The sequence below is a fragment of the Pongo pygmaeus genome, chromosome 16 (assembly GCF_028885625.2).
Source record: "Pongo pygmaeus isolate AG05252 chromosome 16, NHGRI_mPonPyg2-v2.0_pri, whole genome shotgun sequence".
Classification (NCBI taxonomy): domain Eukaryota; kingdom Metazoa; phylum Chordata; class Mammalia; order Primates; family Hominidae; genus Pongo; species Pongo pygmaeus.
This window is the reverse complement of record NC_072389.2, coordinates 48,097,171-48,119,893: the sequence shown is the minus strand read 5'-3', so window position 1 is coordinate 48,119,893 and position 22,723 is coordinate 48,097,171. Positions and strand designations below refer to the sequence as shown.

General features: G+C 39.3%; 1 protein-coding gene across 4 annotated transcripts in view; it reads left to right on the top strand.

The window, feature by feature from the left end:
• TTBK2 (tau tubulin kinase 2) overlaps positions 1-22,723 on the top strand; it is a 176,126-nt gene that overhangs the window by 33,363 nt on the left and 120,040 nt on the right. For 2 of the 4 annotated variants that reach the window (XM_063652156.1, XM_063652155.1), the window contains exon 2: positions 8,334-8,469. In XM_063652156.1, the coding sequence (XP_063508226.1) occupies positions 8,460-8,469 (10 nt within the window). In that variant the 5' untranslated portion in view covers positions 8,334-8,459. Of the gene's footprint in view, positions 1-8,333; positions 8,470-14,359; positions 14,508-15,500; positions 15,674-22,723 lie in introns of those variants that run through there. The other 2 variants (XM_054452122.2, XM_054452123.1) reach the window with 2 other exon arrangements.

The following is a 22,723-nucleotide window of genomic DNA, read 5'->3' as shown; positions in this document are numbered from 1 at the left end:
CCGCTAAGCCAAGAAGATCTGGGAAGGAGTAAGTCAGAGCCTTGGGCCAGTTGGACAGTCCAATTTCCAGTGGCGTCCCTCACAGATGGGACACGGCTTAGGAGGAATCCCAGGCTGTGGGCATTCCTTGGCCTAGTGGCCAGATTTCTGGCCCTTGAAGCAAGATCCTGGGGGAGGAAGTCCTGAAGGAATGCCTGACCGCTGTGGCTTAGGCGTTTTGAAGTTTTTGTGTGCTGGAGCTATGGCTGGGGTTTTCTCTTACAGCAGAGTCAAGTAGTTGCAACTCTTCTCTATTACTGTACACCTTGAAGGTGAGGTTAATTAGGTCCTGTTGTGGGGTTTGAGGGCCGGAATCTAATTTTTGGAGTTTTTCTAATGTCGGGAGCGGATTGGGTAATAAAATGCATATTAAGAATAAGGCAGCCTCTGGCCCCTCTGGGTCTAGGGCGGTAAAGCTTCTAAGGTTTTCTGCCAAAGGGGCCATGAACTGGGCTGGGTTTTTGTATTTGATGAAAAAGAGCCTAAATGCTAACTGATTTGGGAGAGGTCAGATAAAGAAAAAAGGAGCATTAACCTTGACTATGCCTTTAGCTCCAGCCACGTCTTTAAGAGGAAATTGTTGGGCAGGTGGGGGAGGGCTAGTCGCAGAACGAAACCGTAAGCCAGACCGGGTGTGGGGAGGGGAGGTGATAGAAGGGTTATAGGGTGGGGGAGCAGAAGCTGAAGAGGAATTGGGACCTGGCTCTGCCTGGCGAGGAGCAGCCTGGGGAGAAGGCGAGGAGCAGCCTGGGGAGAAGGAGCAGCCAGGGGAGGTCAGATGAGTCCGTAGAAAAGAAGGATTCAGAGGACTCAGAGCTTGGGGTGGAGACTGAAGGAACAGATAGGACAGAAAGAAGAAAGATTTGGAACGAGTCTCATTGGGAACAAAGGCTAGGGAGGGACCAATGTGTAAAAGATTGCCTGGACAAGTACCTCAGACCATTTGCCCATTTTTCGACAAACATTATCTAGATCTTGCAGGATAGACAAATCAAAAGTGCCATTCTCTGGCTACTTGGAACTACTGTCGAGTTTGTATTGGGGCCAAGTGGTATTGCAGAAGAAAATAAAACGCTTAGATTTTAGGTCAGGTTAGAGTTGAAGAGGTTTTAAGTTCTTGAGAACACAGGCTAAGGGAGAAGAAGGAGGAATGGAGTGTGGAAGGTTGCCCATTGTGAAGGAGGCAAGTTTAGAGAAGGGTAGAGACATGGAGAGAAGGGATGGGGAGTGCTTGCCACCCAGGAAAGTGGAGAAGGGGTAGAGACACGGAGAGAAGGGGTCAGGGGCTACTTGCCCCCCAGAAAGGCGGTGCTTGCCGCTAAGGGTGAAAGACCAAGGCAGGCATCCCCGCATGGTCAGACACCTCTGAAACGTGGGTGAATAATCAGGCAGGCGTCCCTGCAATGATTAAGCACCAAGGGAAGGCTGCCTTCCTGAGTCTGTGACTGGCACTGGAGTTTTGAGTCCACGGATAACATGTGTCTCCTTTGTCTCTACCAGAAATGAAAGGAATTGAAATTAAGAGAAGGAGAGATTGAAGGGTGATGCCAAGATTGAAAGGAGAAAGAGGTTGAGGGATAGTGAGAGAGGTTGGAGAGTAAAAAGAGGCCGCTTACCCGATTTAAAATCAGTGAGATGTTCCTTGGACTGGTTGGTCTGAGGACCTGAGGTTGTAGGTGGATCTCTTCACGGAGTGAGAGTGAGGATGGGAACTGGTCTCCCGAAGGAGTCCCGCTGACCCAGGTCTTCGGCACCAAATGTCTCACGTGTCTGTGTGAAGAGACCACCAAACAGCCTTTGTGTGAGCAACAAGGCTGTTTATTTCACCTGGGTGCAGGTGCGCTGAGTCCAAAAAGAGAGTCAGCAAGGGTGGTGGGATTATCATTAGTTCTTATAGGTTTTGGGGTAGGTGGTAGAGTTAGGAGCAATGTTTTGTGGGCAGGGGATAGATCTCACAAAGTACATTCTCAAGGGTGGGAAGAATTACAAAGAACCTTCTTAAGGGTGGGGGAGATTACAAAGAACCTTATTAAGGGTGGGGGAGAAACAAATCACAATAGTGGAATGTCATCAGCTAAGGCTATTTTCACTTCTTTTGTGGATCTTCAGTTGCTTCAGGCCATCTGGATGTATATGTGCAAGTCACAGGGGATATGATGGCTTAGCTTGGGCTCAGAGGCCTGACACTTATTAGTTTCCAAAACTTGTCCTTTTGTGTTTTTAATGGAGACTTCATTAAGGCATGATTGATTAAACCATTAGCCATTGGAAATCTACTCAACCTTCAGCATCTCTCTCCTCCCCAGAGCTTGTGAGTGGGGCCGAAAGTTCCAGCCCTCTAATCACAGAGTTGGTTCCCCTGGCAACCAGCCGTCTATCTTTAAAGGTTTCCCAAAGTCACCTTATTAACAAAATCCCAGATGTGGTTGAAAGGGGCTTGTTATGAATAACAAAATCCACCCCTATCATCTTTTATCTATCTGGAGCTATTTCAGGAACCGAGTATAAAAACCAAATATTATACCAAAAGATGCTCCTATCACCCCAGTCACTTCAGAAATTACAAGGGCTTTATGAGCGCTGAACAAGAACCAGGGACAAAGACCAAATATTTATATTTCTTATTATTAATAAAAGCCACAATATCACAACCAAATGTATTTTACAATTATACCCTAATGGTACTGTTTTAGCCTCTGTATTCTTGCCAATTTTCTGTCTAGTTATTTCTTTGGGACAGGAGTGAAGTCTTCAGTTGTAGCTATGAATTTGTCTACTCCAGTTATAACCACGGATTTGTCTGTTTCTCCTTTCAGTTCATTAATTTTTATTTCATGTGTTTTGATGGTCTTTTTAAGGTGCATACATATTTATAATTTCTTTGTAAATTGGCTCTTCCATAGTTCTGTATCTCTTTTATCTCCAGTGATTTTCTTTGCCCTGAAGTCAACACTGTCAGATATTATAATAGATACTCCAGCTTTCCTTTTGTTAATATTTGCATGGTATACTTTTTTCCCATTTCTTTTAACCTACATAATAATAGTATTATTATTGTTATTATTTTCAGTGGTATTTAAGTATATTCACTTTAACCTACATATTATTTTTGAAGTGAGTTTCTTATAGAATCATATTTATCCTGCTAATCTCTGTCTTTTCAGTGGTGTGTTTATGCCATTTATACTTAAGGTAATTACAGGTAAGTTTGGATTCAGGTCAACCATTCTATTATTTGTTTTATGTTTATCCCTTTATTTTTGTTCTTCTGTTTCTTTCTGCCTACTTTTGGATTATCTTAACATGTTTTGGTATTCCACTTTATTTATTTTTTTTTTCGCTTTTCCTGATATCTCTTTGTGTAGTTTTTAAAGCGGTTGCTATAGGGCTTACAATATATCTACTTTTTACCATCTACTTAGAGTTATTACATTAAATATTAAATATGTTATATAAATATTACATAATATGAATATTACATTACCTGAAATAATGCAGAAACCTAACCACAATCATGAGTCCCTTTAGCATTCTCCTTTTTTTTTTTTTTTTTTTTCTTGAGATGGAGTTTTGCTCTTGTTGCCCAGACTGGAGTGCAATGTTGTGATCTCAGCTCACCGCAACCTCCACCTTCTGGGTTCAATTCTCCTGCCTCAGCCTCCCGAGTAGCTGGGATTACAGGCATGTGTCACCACAGCTGGCTAATTTTGTATTTTTAGAAGAGACGGGGTTTCTCCTTGTTGGTCAGGCTGGTCTCGGACTCCTGACCTCAGGTGATCCACCCGCCTCAGCCTCCCAAAGTGTTGGGATTACAGGTGTGAGCCACTGCGCCCAGCCTTCTACCTTTTTTTTGGAGTAGTGTTATGAGTTATATCTGTTTACATTGGAAATCCCTTCAGCTAGTTTTTAATTTTTGCTTTTAACTTACAAGCATATTTTTGAGAACTCAAGAGGAGAAGATCAGGCTCTTATACTTCCCTGGATTTCTATTGCTCTTCCTCCATTGCTGTTATTCCAGATTTTTCTGTATTATAATTACCCTTTTCTCAGAAGAACTTTCTTTGACAATTCTTTAAGAGCAGGTCTGCTGACAACACATAATCTTAATTTTCCTTTATCTGAGAATGTCCTTATCTCTGAAGGATATTTTCTCTGGATATAGAATTGTGGGTTGACAGTTCTTTACTTTTAGTACTTTAAATATGTGTTTCTATTTCTTGCTTGCCTTTATGATTTCTGATGAGAAATCCACAGTCAGTTAAATCATTGTTACCCTATAAGTAATATATTCTTTTTATCTAGTTATCGTTATTATTGTTATTATTATTTTGAGATGAAGTCTCACTGTGTTGTCCAGGCTGGAGTGCAATGGTGCAATCTTGGCTCACTGCAACCTCCAACTCCTGGGTCCAAGTGATTCTTCTGCCTCAGCCTCCCGAGTATGTGGGATTACAGACATGCACCACCACACCTGGCTAATATATATATATATATATATATATTTTTTTTTTTTGGTATTTTAAGTAGAGACAAGGTTTCACCATGCTGGCCAGGCTGGTCTCGAACTCCTGACCTCAGGTGATCTGCCTGCCTCGTCCTTACGAAGTGCTGGGATTATAGGCATGAGCCACCGTGCTTGGCTGTTTTCTAGTTATTTTTAAGTATATATTTTTTTCTGTTTAATTTTCAGCAGTTTGGTTATGATATGTTTAAGAGTTGTTTTTTTTGTGTGTGTTGTGCTTATTGTATTCAGTCAGCTTCATCAATCTGTTGTTTTATTTCCTTCACAAAATTTGTGAAGTTTTAGCCATTTTTTAATTTTTTTCTGTCCTGAACTGTTACCTCTTCTTTTACGACTCTAATGGCACAAATATTAGAATTTTTGGTATTGTCCCACTAGTCCCTGGGGTCTATATTCATTTATAAAAATCTTTTATCTTCAGATTGTGTAATTTCTATAGATTTATCTTCCAGTTTACTGACTCTTTACTCTGACACTGCCATTTTTCTATTGACCCCATCCAGTGAAATTTTAAAATTTCATTTACTGTATTTTTCACTTGTAAATTTTTTTTTTTTTTTGAGACAGAGTCTTATTCTATTGCCTAGGCTGGAGTGCAATGGTGTGATCTCGGCTCATTACAACCTCCACCTCCTGAGTTCGAGCGATTCTCCTGCCTCAGCTTCCTGAGTAGCTGGGATTACAGGCACCTACTACCATGCCCGCTAATTTTTGTATTTTTAGTAGAGATGGGGGTTCGCCATGTTGGCCAGGCTGGTCTTGAACTCCTGACCTTGTGATCTGCCTGCCTCAATCTCCCAAAGGGCTAGGATTACAGGCATGAGCCACCGCGCCTGGCCTAAAATTTTAATTTCTTTCTTTATGTCTCTTATTTCTTTACTGAGACTTTATATCTTTCTATTCATTTCTAGGGTGTTCACCTTTATTTTTTGGAACATTTTTCCTGATAAGTCCTAAATCTGTGTCATCTTGGCATTTGCATCTATTGATTGTGCTTTCATATGTAAATTGAGATATTCTTGGTTCTTTGTATGCTTGGTAATTTTGGATTGTATGCTCAACATTAAAAGTTTTTTTTTTTTTTTTAAATTTGAGTCTTATTTAAATTCTGTGGAGAATGTTGATTTTTTTTTTTTTTTTTGAGACGGAGTCTCACTCTGTCACCCAGGCTGGAGTGCAGTGGCACAATCTTGGCTCACTGCAAGCTCCGCCTCCCGGGTTCACGCCATTCTCCTGCCTCAGCCTCCTGAGTAGCTGGGACTATAGGCACCTGCCACCATGCCTGGCCTAATTTTTGTATTTTTAGTAGAGACAGGGTCTTGCCATAATGCCCAGGCTGGTCTCGAACTCCTGACCTCAAGAGATCCACCTGTCTCGGCCTCCCAAAGTGCTGGGATTACAGGTATGAGCCACCATGCCCAGCTGAAGTAATTGTTTTCTGTGTGACTATGGCACAAACTCAGTATGCAATGGATGCAATGGATTATTTATTTATATATTTTTTAATTTTTTTAGTTCCATAGGTTTTTGGGGAATTGCAGTAGGTTATTGGTTTCAGTTTGTTTTGAATTTTTAGAGATTGTCCTTTATTTTTAGTATTTTAAAAAAATTTTTGTCTCTTGTCTTGAATATGCCATCATTCATTTTCTGAACAAAATGCTAAATTTATTGTGCGATATACAAGGGAGAGCCATAATTGTAGGACTTAATTTCTCTGAATGAAACAAACTGCCCAACCAGGTACAGTGGTTCATGCTTATGATCCCACCATTTTGGGAGGCTGAGGTGGGAGGATCACTCAAGGCCATGAATCTGAGACCAGCCTGGGCAACATAGTGAGACCCTGTCTATTAAAAATAAACAAACAAACAATGTTATCCAGGTATGGTAGTGCGCGCCTATAGTCCCAGCTCCTTGGGAGGCTGAGATGGGAAGATTGCTTGAGCCCAGGAGTTCAAGGATATAATGAGCTATGATTGCACCACTGCACTCCGACCTGGGTGACAGAGCAAGACTTTGTTTCAAAAGAAAAAAGAAAAGAAAAGAAAAGAAACTGCTGGTCTTAAATAGGATTTGAGGAATTATGGAGTTCAGGGATTGGTGAAGTAGGAGTATTTAGGAATTGATTGACCTTTTATTATGTAAATGTGGTTATGAATTGTGGCTGTTGCTGACTGGTGACTTGCTGAAGTGATATCACTCATTCAAAGCTTCCTTTGATGGGCTTAGGATGGGTTTAACACCAGTTCTGATGATTACTTGTTGTTACGGTCCTTTCTGGAATTTGGAGTTTAGAACTTTTTTTTAATCATATGTAAAACATTTACATGGTTCAAAAATCAAAACTATATCACGAGATGCATTCACAGAAGTCTGGCTTTCTTTCTTACTCCTTCCATCCTTTTTTTCTTTTTTTTTTTTTTTTTTTTTTTTTTTTTTTTTGGAGACAGGATCTTGTTCTGTCACCCAGGCTGGAGTGCAGTGGCACCTTCACAGCTCACTGCATCCTCAACCTTCCAGGCTCATGTGATCCTCCCGGCTCAGACTCCTGAGTAGCTGGGATTACGAGTACGTGCAACCACATCTGCCTAATTTTTAAATTTGTTGTAGAGACGGGATCTCCCTGTGTTGGCTAGGCTGGTCTCAAACTCCCGGGCTCAAGCAACCCTCTTGCCTCAGCCTCCCAAGATGCTGGGATTACAGGTGTGAGCTACCACGCCTGGCCTTTTTTTTTGCTATTGAGTAAAGGTTGGTAAACAGTCTGCAGGCCAAATTTGGCCCACTTTTTTTTTTTTTTTTTTTGTAAATAAGATTTTGTTGGAGCACAGCCATACTCATTCGTTTACATAATTGTGTATGGCTTTTGTGCTGCAGTGGCAGAATTGAGTAGCTATGACAGAGAATACAGTATGTGGCCTAGAGACTGAAATATTTACTCTCTAGACCTGTATTGAGAAAGTTTGCTGACTCCTGCTATAAAGAATCAATCATTTTCATTAAGTTTTGGCTTATTTCTCCTTTTTTTTCTTTCTTTTTAAAAAACAAAAGCAGATACTTAAATATACTCAACATTTATCTCGTTTTTCTACAAAGTACAGCACACTATAAACCCTTTACTGTCTTGCCTTTTTCACTAAACAATGTATCTTGAAAGTCACTCTGTATCAATATCTTTCTCATTCCTGGACTGGTTACAGTTTTCATTTCCTTTAAGCCATATTTTTCTGCTCTATCTTCATTTTCTACAGGTATGCTGTTCATCTTATTAGTATCCGCTTTTTCTTACGATGTCATTGAATGAGATTTGGTCAACAACCCTTTTATTTGTTAGTATTTATTTCCTGTGCATTTTGTAACATTAAAATATTATTAGCTCTAATGATATTAAGCTCTAAGTTACAAACTATAAGCAGTTGTAAATTAGGTACTATGTCTTTTCAGCAGTATATTGTACTCAGGATAGTTGTCTACCTAGTTCAAGTGCCATTGACATCATGCTTGCCCTATAATCTAACAATCTCAGTTATTATAAATAATATCTGTGTTTTAATGGTGTCTTTGTAATGCCTAGCTATTTCACTGGGCATCTGTAATAGAAAGATACGTGGTTTTAAAAATACGCATTAAACATTTCTGGGTCTTTTTCCCCTTCTTCCCAACAAAATAGCCTATTAATGTATAGTATTAGTAGTGCTTCCTGATGCTGGAATGTTATTTGTGTTGATTAGTTAACCCTAAATACTGCTACTGTTTTTTGTTGTTGTTGTTTTAGGTTAAATGGAAACCACCCTTGGGAACTGGATGCCTGTGTAGCTGTTCTGCCGTATCAGTGTATTGCAATGAGCGGGGGAGGAGAGCAGCCAGATATCCTGAGTGTTGGAATCCTAGTGAAAGAAAGATGGAAAGTGGTGAGTGTACATCTCAGAGAGAGAGAGAGAGAGAGAGAGAGAGAGAGTGTGTGTGTGTGTGTGTATACATGTCGGAGGTAATTTTTGGTATCCTGATAAAAATAGCATTTCATTAGGAAATATTACATACATTACTTATATGCCTAAAGCAGTTATTTACAGTTATTTTTCTATGATTAAGCTCTGTTTATACCCTAATTCTTACTCTTGCTTCGTATAGTACTAAATTTTTGAACAGATGAAAAAAATACAGTGTTTGAAAGTACAATGAGCTGGCCGGGCGCAGTGGCTTTCGCCTATAATCCGAGCACTTTGGGAGGCTGAGGCGGGCGGATCACGAGGTCAGGAGATCAAGACCATCCTGGCTAACACGGTGAAACCCCATCTCTACTTAAAAAAAAAAAAAATAAATGCAAAAAAAGTAGCCGAGCGTGGTGCGGGCGCCTGTAGTCCCAGCTACTCGGGAGGCTGAGGCAGGAGAATGGCGTGAACCCGGGAGGCGGAGCTTGTGGTGATCCGAGATTGCACCACTGCACTCCAGCCTGGGCAACAGAACGAGACTCCCGTCTCAAAAAAAAATAAAAATAAAAAAAAATAAAAGGAAGTACAATGAGCTGCTCTCTTTTTTTTTTTTTTAAGGAAAATTGTAAGTATACATAAAAAATAGAGACTTATATAATGAACCTCCATGTACTCATGACTCAATTTAAATAGTCATCAATGTATGATTAATTTTGTTTCATCTCTCTCCCAGAATATTTTGAAGCGATATTTAACCTTAGCATTTCTTCTGTGTATATTTCAGCATGTATCTCAAAAAAATAAGGACTTACTTTTAAAAACATAATCATAATACCATTATCATACCTTAAAAATAATCATTTCTTCCTGCTGACTCCTCCCCCAAGATTGTGTATCATTTTGTCTGTTAGCATGTAGTATTTTTCAGCTACTTTCTACTGTTTTAAAATACTGTAGTAGTACTAAAAAAAAGTAATCATTTCTTAATATCACCAAATACAGTTTTAGTTTTCACATTCTCCTGATTGTAAAGTATTTTGAACAGTCTGAATCAAGATACAAATAAAATCTGGATATTGTAATTAGTTGCCATTACTTTTCTTTTCATTTCTAGGTTCCTTCCTCTTTATTGCTCTTTTTTTTCCTTACAAGTTATTTACTGAAGAAATTAGGTGATTTGTGTGTAGACTTTCCCATGGTTTGGATTTTGCTATTTGCTTCCATTTGGGGTTAACACGTTTCTCTGTCTTGTGTATTTCATGTAAATTGATAGTTGCATGTACAGGCTTGATTAGATCTGACTTTAGATTTGTTTTGAGATGGGGACATCTCTTTTTCATAAATGTTATTGTGAGCCTTCACTAGGAGGCATATAATATCTTATTGTCCATCTGTCTATCTTTTTTGTGGTGTTAACACTATTGATGATCATTGCCTAGGTCTATTACTTAGGGATTGCAAATTGGTGATATTCCATAATTCATTTATTAGTTGAAATGTATCTATAAGGACAAGTTTTTTTTTATCATCCATTATTTTATTATCTTGAGGTACAATTTGATTAGGAAAGCAAGATAAATACTTGCTTCTCTTTTTTAATTTACCAGTTTTCAAAACACTGAGTTGGTTTCTTGCCATTCTCCAAAAGTGATCAATTAGATTTGTTTTTTAGTATAATTAAGAATTCATGGATTTAAACAAATTTGATGTGTTTCAGTCCATGGTAGTTATCCTTATAAATGTTTAAATTGTCTTATTTGACTAAGGGGACACACTTCACATTGTCTTCTGAGTTCTTTTGACAGGATCCTAATAGTCTTTCAATGGCTTTCTTTCCCTAGACCTGGACTCTGCCATCTCTCTAATACTACTTGTTTCTTAAAGGAACTATTTTTGTTTGGGATATATTTAAATATTTTTTATTGCTACACAGTCCACCAAAGTTTTTTTCCATTAGTAGGTTTCACAAAGCTATTTTAATGGTTTCCTTAATCTATGAACAGATTGGAAAAAGAAGACCCTTTAGAAATAGAATTTTTATTTTTTATTTGTATGGTACAGTGTGTTTTACTGATTAGGTAAGTCAGTAGGCTTTGAAAATTTACTTGACCAAATATAAGAAAACTATGTCATTATCATGGACTGGTGCAGGGAGATTCAGCAGTTGCTAATCTTTTATGTAAGTCAGACATGAGTGTTGCTTTGGTGAGAGGATTATAGTAAGCACTGTGTTAAGGCTGGTTTGTTCTCCAGTGGACATATCAAAAGGTGACAAGTGAAACTCTTAATTGGCATGGTTCCCTTGTCCTGGTAATTAGAACTAATATATCTGAGAAACTTATCTCCAAAATTTGGGAGGGCATAGTGGCATTTTTAGTTAAAACAAAATGACAAGCTCATTGTTATGGATGGTGTTTTAGTTATTTATTGTTATATAACAAACTACATCAAAATTTAGAGGCTTATTTTGCTTACAGTTTTGTGCTGTAGGAATTTGGGAAGAGTTTGCCTGGGTGATTTGTCTCTTAGCCATGTGGCACTGGCAGGATTGTTTGGGTTAGAGGATCCATTTATATGTGGTTTCTTCACTCACTTGTCTGGTATCTTGGGGTTCCTTAGCTCTTCACCCCCAACCCCCAACCCCCAACCTGGTGGCTCATTTTCTAGGGCATCTCCACGTGGCTGTGTCTTCTGAAGATGGTCCCATTTCTTTTTTTTTTTTTTTTTTGAGACGGAGTCTCGCTCTGTCACCCAGGCTGGAGTGCAGTGGCATGATTTCAGCTCACCACAGCCTCCGCCTCCCAGGTTCAAGCGACTCTCCTGCCTCAGCCTCCCGAGTAGCTGGGATTACAGGCACGCGCCATCACACTGGCTAATTTTCGTATTTTTAGTAGAGAAGGGGTTTTGCCATGTTGGCCAGGCTGGTCTGCAACTCCCGACCTCAGGTGATCCACCTGTCTCGACCTCCCAAAGTGCTGGGATTATGGATGTGAGCCACTGCGCCCGGCCAGATGGTCCCATTTCTTACATGGTGGCTAGCTTTCAAGAGACAGGAAATGGAAGCTCCCAGGCTGGTTAAGGGCAATCCTCAGAGCTGGCACAGTGTCACTTTGCCCTATTCTGTTGATGAAAACAGTTAAGGGGAAAATGGACTCTACCTCTTGGTGGAGGAGTAGCAAGGTCACATTGTTTTCATCAGTGTGAAAGGTTTTCTTCACATTGAAGAAGAGCAGGAATGGATGATATTGTTGTGCCTATCGTTGGAAAATACAATCTTCCACAGACCTTACCTCTGTTCTTCCTGTAATCTGTGTTCCCCAATCATACTAAACTGCCTCTGTCTCTTTGTCTCATAAACCTTGGTAATTTCTTAGGGCTTTGTCAGGCCAATTAAAAAATGCTCTATTGATGTTTAAATGGCATTACAGGAATAGAAATAGACTAAGAAGCAAGAACATTTACTTCAGCCTAGATGTTTTATTCTGTCATTTGGTAAGGTGTTTTGTGAGGTAAAACATGAAGCTACCTCTACCAGTCCTTAGTTAGAAAGGAATCTGTTTGGTACTGTTTATGAGTTTTTAAAGCTACACTAGGTTTTATTGAATGGACAAAATATAAAGAATCATAAGTATCAATTTTTTTTTTTTTTTGAGACAGAGTCTCACACTGTCGCCCAGGCTGGAGTGCAATGGTGTGATCTTGGCTCACTGCAACCTCCGCCTCCCAGGTTCAGGCGATTCTCCTGCCTCAGCCTCCTGAGTAGCTGGGATTACAGGCACCTGCCACCACGCCCGGCTAATTTTTGTAATTTTAGTAGAGACGGGGTTTTACCATGTTGGTCAGGCTGCTCTCAAACTCCTGACCTCATGATCCGCCCGCTTCGGCCTCCCAAAGTGCTGGGATTACAGGTGTGAGCCACCGTGCCCGGCCACTTCTGGAACTTTTAAAAAATCTTGAACTCATCCTGTAGTTTCATGTAGTATTCCTTTCCCATCACCAAATGAAAATAAAGCAGGATCGGCCGGGTATGGTGGCTAACGCCTGGAATCCCAGCACTTTGGGAGGCAGAGGTGGGCGGATCACCTGTGATCAGGAGTTTGAGACCAGCCTGGCCAACATGGTGAGACCCCATCTCTACTAAAAATACAAAAATTAGCCAGGTGTGGTGGTGCACACCTGTAATCTCAGCTACTGGGGAGGCTGAGGCAGGAGAATTGCTTGAACCCAGGAGGCAGAGGTTGCAGTGGGCCAAGATCATGCCGCTGCACTCCAGCCCTGGCAACAGTGTGAGAATACCAACTCAAAAAATTTAAAAAAATCAAAAAATAAAAAAAAAAGAAGGATTATGGCTCACATGTGCAAAGTAATAAATATAGGATTATATTTATAAGTTAGCACTTTGCCAAATGCTATGGGGGACACAGGAAATAGAATAGAACAAATGGCCATCTCTTTGAAGAGGCTTAGTTTCTCTGTAGCAGGATAGGACGTTGACAATGGAAAGTTAAGCAGCATGACAGTTTAAAAACAAGTTATTTCATGGACAGGTCTTTAATTTAAAAAATACAAGGCAATAATACAAGTGCTATCTGAGGTATGGCCTGGTAAAGTGATTAATTGAATGATTAAACAAATAATTACTGTAGAAATTCAGAAGATAAATTAACCTAGATGTAGTAATCAGTGAAGATCAAGTGGAGAAAGAGGTAGAACATGGAGCTGGGGTGTCTTGAGCTGGTTATGATTTAGGACCCTGTGCCTATGATGACTTCCTACATTATATCACATCCTGGATGTTGGATAATGTGATAAGGAGACAACCTAGTTTCAGGAAATGGAAAAAAATTGCTGTATCTAGCTTAAAGTATCTACCCCCACAACCCAGCTTTCAGACCCTACAGGTGCAGTTGCCACTGACTCTTCAGAACTTGCTTATGATACTCAGACCAGCATCCTGATATTCCCCGGTTAAGCTAACATATTTTATCAGAGAGAATAGTGCTTGTTAAACTTGCTTAAATTGATTTTTTTTACTCTTATTTGAATAAATAGATGTATAGTGAATTCTGGGATAGTTTGGTACTAGAGTTCTCTGCCTGCTCTGTGGACCCTGTTAGGTACCTCAGAGAGAATGGTAAGTGGTGGTGAGAGGGCTGGGTGATTTTGTAGTGTTTTTTGTTTTTTTCGTTTTTGAGATGGAGTCTCTCTCTCTCTCACCCAGATTGGAATGCAGTGGCAGGATCTTGGCTTACTTCTGCCTCTACCTCCTGGGTTCAAGCAATTCTCCTGCCTCAGCCTCCTAAGTAGCTGGGATTGCAGGCATGTGCCACCATGCCTGGCTAATTTTTGTATTTTTTAGTAGAGATGGGGGTTTCACCATGTTGGCCAGGCTGGTCTCGAACTCCTGACTTCAAGTGAGTCGCCCGCCTTGGCCTCCCAAAGTGCTAGGATTACAGGTGTGAGCCACTGCACTCAGCCAGGATTTCATAGTTTAAAAAGTTTAAAAAGTCATCCTTAAAATTAAAACAACAAATCTGGTTGTTGAGTGGCATTTGTGGGAAGTGATTCTTTCAAATACTGTATTATTGGTGACATTTCTGATGCTGGCTGTCGACCAAATTTTAAAATTGTTTGTGAGTGAAATAATTTCATTACTTTGTTATGGATAAACCTGTGGGGAAAGGTTTTGATGTTATTTTCAGGCATATGTTTTCTTCTTGGCGTATACATAGTGAATTTAACAATATTGAAATATTTTATCAAAAAACAGATTGTAAAATTATACATTTTCTAAATATAAGAGATCAATTGCTTTCAAGTTAGAATCTTCTAGTAATTTTGAGTGTGTGTGTTCTTATTTTCTGTGCAGTTGAGAAAGATTGGGGGTGGGGGCTTTGGAGAAATTTACGATGCCTTGGACATGCTCACCAGGGAAAACGTTGCACTGAAGGTGGAATCAGCTCAACAACCAAAACAAGTTCTGAAAATGGAAGTTGCTGTTTTGAAAAAGCTGCAAGGTAAGCCCTTTGTAGAATATACAATTTATGATTTGTATGATAATTTATAATTTATTCGTATCTGCCTGAACCTTAATTACATTCTTTAAGTACTAATTGAATGTACTGGTGTCAGCCGGGTATAAATATGCTGAGCATTTTTCTCTTGGAAATTTTATAACGAGTTAGTAGTGGTAGAAGTATGTAATTACTTACACTAATTGGGCTTTGGGAGTTCTTTTTCATGGAGTAAGGATGAGAGAGTGTGAATTAGCAGAATTTTTACTGCTTTGGAAAGTATTGTCATAAGTCTGCTATTTGCCTTTCTTTTTTACACTACCAATAACAGATACCTCTGAGTTGTCTCTACTCATGTCTTTGGTTGTTAATTATATTTTAATCACAGTAAGGAAGCTGCCTTCAAATCACACTGCAGGATGGATTAAAAATAATACTGTTGATTATATGTTGATTCATATTAGCTTCAGTTTCAGAGAATAACTATTTCTGGCCCTGTTGTCATTTTTGAAGTCCATTTTACTACTCGGGCCCCATTTGTTTTTATTACAAGAATGAATAATTTTTTTTCTGACATGAATCCAGTGGTATAAAACCCTGAATATATTGCTAGTTTGTGTTCACCTTTGTATTCTCAGCTTAATGATATACTCTCTGATATTACTGTTATTTAAATGTTTGATCTGAAACAAAATTAAATAGGGATGATCATTTTCCTTTGCCCCAAGCGTATCCAAGTTTCTCTACCAGTTGGCTCATTTGATTAGAGAATGATGCTAGTAAAATTATAGATCTGTTTTTATAGTAATTTTTAGCTCAAACTTAGCATCTCCACAACATGGTAAATCAGGAAAACAGTGGATAGATTAACACCTATTGTCAATACTGGAAAAATAAATAATTAGAGAAGAAAGAATAGGTAAAAGGATGGCTCTCTCTTTTTCTGACTTTTTCTGTTTTCTCCACATTTCTCTTGAGTTGTTGTTCTCAACTCAGTGGTGTAGAGACTACAAACAGGTACAGCCAGAGCTACATCTTCCTGGGTGGCACAGATCCCAGGATACCTGTTTTACTATCAGCCAAGCCCATGAAGGGTATGTCAGCATCAGCTTGGTGTGGATAGTGCCACTTCACCTTTCTCCTACTTGGTCCCAAGGAGATGCTTCCAGGTGAGGCAGGATACAGCTTTGCCACCCCTTCAGGAGGTTCTCCTGCTTGTTGTGTCTATGGTTTACTCAGGATTCTATTTGATAAAACTTGAAGATCAGTTTACTACCTTTTATGAATGAGTTAGAGACCCTTGGATGCTAGCTGTCTCCTTTTCTTGTATTTTATTTTTCACGTTATTAACTAAAATATTTTTCCTATCTGCTTATAACCACATGACATCCCATTCTTAAGAACCCTTCATTTTCCAAAAATAAATTGATTTTTAATCTTCTGGTCCCTATTTCAGTGAGGCAGTCCTTGACTCTCTTCTCTTGGCTTCCTAACTTATGCCTTCTGCATACTTATTCCTCACAGCTTCATTTTGTTGAGGGTGCTTTGTAATCTGGACCGTTCTGATAACATTTTTATGGAGCTGAGCTCCTCTTGCTGTCATGTTGGCCTAATGACTTCTTACTGAATGATCCCAATGAAAAGGCTGAGTGTAAGGAAAAGGTATTTAACCAGAGGCTAACCCTTTATAGGATTCGTTGATTTTTAAATTGATGTTCAATTTTTGATAGCTGGGATAAGGTGTTTTTTGTTTGTTTGTTTGTTTGTTTGTTTTTTTGAGACGGAGTCTTGCTCTGTCACCACGCTGGAGTGCAGTGGCACGATCTCAGCTCACTGCAACCTCCACCTCTGGGGTTCAAGCGATTCTCCTGCCTCAGCCTCCTGAGTAGCTGGGACTACAGGCACACACCACCACACCCAGCTAATTTTTGTATTTTTAGTAGAAACGGGGTTTCACCATGTTGGCCAGGATGGTCTTGATCTCTTGACCTCATGATCTGCCCACCTCCGTCTCCCAAAGTGCTGGGATTACAGACATGAACCACTGCACCTGGCCGCAATTTTTTTTTTTAACAAGATAAAAAGATATTTTATGATGAATTAGCCTGCCCCTAATTTTGTTCCTTTTAATAAATCAATTCCTCTTCTCAAAATTCACATATTGTCTGTTCTCACATTCCCTCAGTTCTCAATTTTCTTTCTCGCAGTCTTTTCTGTACTTAACAACCCTAGATTTTCTCAGTTCAGGCAAAACTCTCATTACTAGTATGTTCCTTTCTCTTTGACCCTAAAGTGTGAAGGCCTTAGCATTTCACCCCATATTTTCTTCTGAGTGACCTTCCCCCATGCTGCTGTATCAGATTACTCTCTTTTCAAAGCTTTCAGAAATATTCTGGATGTAACCTGCAATTCTCTAATGAATCAAGCTAGACTCTTGAATTTTATTATTTATTATTTTTTTTGTGTGATGGAGTCTTGCTCTGTTGCCCAGTCTGGAGTGTAGTGGCACAATATCGGCTCACTGCAACCTCCACCTCCCAGGTTCGAGCGATTCTCCTGCCTCAGCCTCCCAAGTAGCTGGGACTACAGGTGGGTGCCACCATGCCCAGCTAATTTTTTGTATTTTCAGTAGAGATGGGGTTTCACCATGTTGGCCAGGCGAGTAACTCCAGATTTCAGACAGTCCTCCCGTCCTGGCTTTCCAAAGTGTTGGGATTACAGGTGTGAGCCACTACACCTGGCCAAGACTTTTGAATTTTACTTGGTTTTTACAAATGTATTTGAATGTTTTAGCTACTTATAAACTAAATTATCTATTTATAAGCCTATTAGATAGTACTTCTATACCTTATTATTATTATTCTCTAAAGTGTTCCTAATAAGTGTAGCCCTAAAATTTATTAGGCCTGTCCTTTTATTCACAGCATTGTTCAGAGATACATCTCTGTATAAACATTTATGTGTGTCTCTTCGCCCTCTCCATTTGCAGCTGTACTATCTTCATCCTTTGTTTTTCAGTTTATTTGCTTTGAAACTGCAAAGGTGGTCATTGCCATTCTAATCTGTTAGATTCCTTTTTCTTCAACTTTAAATGAATGTTTTGTAATGATATCCTACCTATCTTCACTTCTCCATTTTCTTTTTTTATTACAAAATTATTTTGTTGTTTTTTTCCTCAGTTTTCATGATCTCTTGTGCTGTATCTCAACACACCAGTTTTTTTATTCTTTTTAATAAGTATAGTTTAGGCCAGGCGCGGTGGCTCATGCCTGTAATCTCAGCACTTTGGGAGGCCAAGGTGGGTGGATCGCCTGAAGTCGGGAATTTGAGACCAGTCTGGGAGACATGGTAAAACCCCATCTCTACTAAAAAATTCAAAATTTAGCCAAGCATGGTGGTGTGCGCCTGTCATCTCAGCTACCCTGGAGGCTGAGGTATGAGAATCGCTTGAGCCCAGAAGGCGGAGATTGCAGTCAGCCAAGATGGCACCATTGCACTCTAGCCTGGGCAATGGAGCCAGACCCTGTCTCAAATAAAAAAGTATAGATTTGCAGTGCCATTGTAAGAGAAAAAACACTTCTCTCCTTTGATTTCAAATCTGATCACTAGTAATTTCTACAGTAAAATGATGGTTCCTCAGGAACCATCAGTACTTCTAAAAAAGTTAGATTTCCATTCTAGTCTTAATAGAATTTGGTACACGTGTAGAATCCTGAAGTAAGACAGGCAAATCTTTTATTTATTTATTTATTTATTTATTTATTTATTTTTGAGACAAGGTCTCACTCTGTCGTCCAGGCTGTAGAGCAGTGGCCCAAACACAGCTCACTGCAGCCTCGATCTTGTGACTCAACCAGTCCTCTGGCTTCAGCCTCTGGAGTAGCTGGGACCACAGGTGTGTGCCACCACACTCAGCTAATTTTTTTTTTTTTTGTAGAGACATAGAGTCTGGCTGTGTTGCCCAGGCTGGTCTCAAATTCCTGGGCTCAAGCAGTCCTCTTGCCTTGGCCTCCCAGAATGTTGGGATTAAAGGTGTGAACCACCATGCCCAGCCTGAGACAGGCAAATATTAAATTTACTTTTTTCCCTAATTTTTAAAAGACTTTTTTAAAAAGAGCAGTTTTAGGTTCACAGCAAAATTGAGAGGAAAGTATAGAGGTATCCTATATATTGCCTGCCCTCACACATGCATGTACTCCCTCAGTATCATCATCCCCACAGGTGTACATTTGTTACAATTGATGAACCTACATTGATACATCATTATCACCCAGCTCCCATAGTTTACAATAGGGTTCACTCTTATTGAACATTCTGTGGGTCTGGACGAATGTGTAATGACGTATATCCACCATTATGTGCATATAGGTGCTCCTCAACTTATGATGGGGTTATGTCCTGATAAACCCATTTAAGTTGAAAAATTGTAAGTTGAACCATCGTATGTCAGGAACCATCTCTCTCTATTTTCACTGCCCTAAAAATCCTCTGTGCACTGTTTCCCTGCCTCCTAAACTCTGGTAATGACTAATCTTTTTACTTTCTCTTTAATTTTACCTTCTCCAGATGTCATATATTTAGAATCATACACTATTGGCTTCTTTCACTTAGTAATATGCACTTAAGTTTCCTCCACATCTTTTCATGGCTTGATAGGTCATTTCTTTTTAACATTTAATAATATTCCATTGTCTAGAGGTACCACAGTTCATTTATCCATTCACCTACTGAGGGATATCTTGGTTGCTGTGCAGATTTTTGTATAGGTGTAAGTTTTCTACTTGTTTGGGTAAATACCAAAGAGCATTATTGCTGGATTTGATAAGAGTATGTTTAGTTTTTGTAAGTAACTGCCAAATTTTCTTCCAAAGTGGCTGTATCATTTTGCATTCTCATCAGCAATGAATGAGAGTTCCTGTTGTTCCACATCCTCACCAGCATTTGGTATTGTCAGTGTTCTGGATTTTGGCCATCTAATAGGTGTGTAGTGACATCTCATTGTCATTAATTTGCATTTCTCTAATGATGTGTGATATGGAGCACTTTTTCATGTGCTTATTTGCCATCTGTATATCTTCTTTGGTGGGGTGTCAGAAGTTTTTGGCCCATTTTAAAATCAGGTTGTTTGTTTTCTTACTGTTGAGTTTTTAGAATTCTTCAAATATTTGGATATCAGTCTTTCATCATATATGTCTTTTGCAAATATTTTGAATTTTCTCTATTGATTTTCTATGTTTAGTTTGATTGATTTCTGCTCTAATTTTTGTTATTTCTTCTCTTCTGCTTTAATTTGCTTTCTGTTTTCTAGTTTCCTAAAGTAAAAACTTTGGTTATTGATTTTAGATCTTTCTTTTTTTTTTTTTTGAGATGGAGTCTCCCTCTGTCACCCAGGCTGGAGTGCAGTGGTGCAATCTCGGCTCACTGCAAGCTCCGCCTCCCAGGTTCACGCCATTCTCTTGCCTCAGCCTCCCTAGTAGCTGGGACTACAGGCGCCTGCCACCATGCCTGGCTAATTTTTTGTATTTTTAGTAGAGACGGGGTTTCACTGTGTTAGCCAGGATGGTCTCGATCTCCGGACCTCGTGATCCACCCGCCTCGGCCTCTCAGAAGTGCTGGGATTACAGGCATGAGCCACTGCACCCGGCCTAGATCTTTCTTTTCTAATACGTGCACTCAGTGCTATAAATTTCCCTTCAAGCACCTTTTTCAGTGCATCCCAGAAATTTTGATGTTATGTTTTTATTTTTATTTAGTGTGAAATATTTTAAAACTTCTTATGATAGTTCTTTGACTCATGTGTTATTTAGAAGTGCATTATATTAATCTCCATGTATTTCAGAATTTTTCCAGTTGTCTTTCTAATATGATCTCTAGTTTAATTCCACTGTGTTCTGAGAGCAGACATTGTATGATTTCTATTCTTTTAAGTTTGTTAGGGTATGTTTTATAGCACTCAGAATGTGATCTGTCTTGGTGAATATTCTGTGTGAGCATGAGAATAATGTGTATTCTGCTGTCATTGGTTTAAGTAGTCTATAGATGTCAGTTATATCTAGTTAATTGGTGATATTGTTTAGTTCAGCTATGTCTTTACTGATTTTCTGGCTGCAGGATCTGTTCATTTCTGATAGAAGAGTTTTGAAGTCTCCAGCTATAATAGTGCATTCATCTTTCTCCTTACAATTCTGTTGTTTTTTACCTCATGTAGTTTGAAGCTCTGTTGTTAGATGCATGCATGTTTCTAGATATTATGAGGCACACAGTATATGGCCTCTTAGAGAATTGTCCCCTTTATCATTATGTAATACTCTTCTTTTATTATTATTACTATTATTATTAATTTTCTTGGAGATGTACTCACTAGGTTGTTCAGGCTGGTCCTGAACCCCTGACTTCAGTGATCCTCCTGCCTCAGCCTCCCGAATAGCTGGGATTACAGGTGCAAGCTACTGTGCTTGGCTATGATGCCCTTCTTTATACTTGTTCATTTTTCTTGACATACAGCCTGCTCTGTCAAATTAATATAGCAATATTTACTTTCTTTTGAGTATTAGTATGGTATATAATTTACATCCATTTACTTTATTTGTATTTACATACTTAAAGTGAGTTTCTTGTAGACAACATACAATTGGGTTTTGTTTTTTGATTTAGTCTGTCCAGTCTCTTTTATTTGGTACATTTAGACCATTGATGTTTGAAGTGATTGTTTTTATAGGTAGATTAATATCTACCATTTTTGTTAATTGTTTTTTATTTGTTGTCTTGTTCTTTGTTTCTTTTCTTGTCTTTTTTGAGATGGGGTCTCACTCTGTCACCCAGGCTAGAGTGCAGCAGTGTGATCATAGCTAACTGCAGCTTTGAACTCCTGGGCTCAATGATCCTCTTGCTTTGGCTTCCTGAGTAACTGGGACTACAGGTGTGTGCTGCCATGCCTAGCTAATTTTTAAAAAGTTGGTGGATACAGAGTCTCGCTATGTTGTCCAGGCTGGTCCCCCAACTCCTGGCCTCAGATGATCCTCCTGCCTCAGCCTCACAAAGTGCTGGGATTACAAGGGTGTGCACGACTATGCCCAGCCTGTTGTTGGTTTTTTTTTTTTTTTTTGGTCTTCCACTCTTTTTCTGTCTTTTGTAGTTTTTGTTTTAGTTTTTAGATAGAGTCTCACTCTGTCGCCCAGGCTGGAGTGCCAGTGACACAATCTCGGCTCACTGCAACCTCTGCCTCCTGGGCTCAAGTGATCCTCCCATCTCAGCCTCCCAAGTAGCTGAGACTACAGATGCACGCCACTGTGCCCATCTAATTTTTGTGTTTTTAGTAGAGACAGGGTTTCACCATGTTGGCTAGGCTGGTCTAACTCCTGACCTCCATCAATTCACCCACCTTGGCCGCCCATAGTACTGGGATTACAGCCACCGCGCCTGGCCTTCTCTCCTTTCTTAACATATTAATTATACTTCTGTTTTTACTTTTTTTAGTGATTGCCCTAGATTTTGCAATACAGATTTATAACTAATCCAAGTCCACTTTCAAATAACATTATACCACTTTAAAGGTAATGTGAAGATATTTTCTGGTAATAAAATGATCCTAATTTCTCCCTCCTGTCCTTTATATCATTGTAGTCATTATATATTTTCAGCATACATAAGTATATATATTTATATGCACAAAATGTATACATAAGCATACATAATTCAGTACATTGTTGCTATTATTATTTTGAGCAAACTGTTATCTGTTAGATCAATTAAGCATAAGAAAAATAATTTATTATGTTGCCTTCACTTTTTCCTTCTTCACATCTGGGTTTCTACCCTATATTACTTTCCTTCTCTCCAAAGAACTTTTAACGTGTCTTGTAAGAGAAGTCTACTGCCAAAAAATTACCTCAATTTTTGTCTGAGAAAGTCTATTTCTCCTTCACTTTTGAAGGATAATTTTGGGGGGTACAGAATCTAGGTTGGAGAGTTTTTCTCTGAACCCTTTTTTTTTTCTTTTTTTTGAGACAGAGTTTTGTTCATATTGCCTAGGCTGGGGTGCAATGGTGCTATCTCAGCTCACTGCAACCTCCGCCTCCCGGGTTCAAGGGATTCTCCTGCCTCAGCCTCCTGAGTATTGGCGAATACAGGCATGCGCCACCATGCCTGGCTAATTTTGTATTTTTAGTAGATATGGGGTTTTTCCATGTTGGTCAGGCTGGTTTTGAACTCCCGACCTC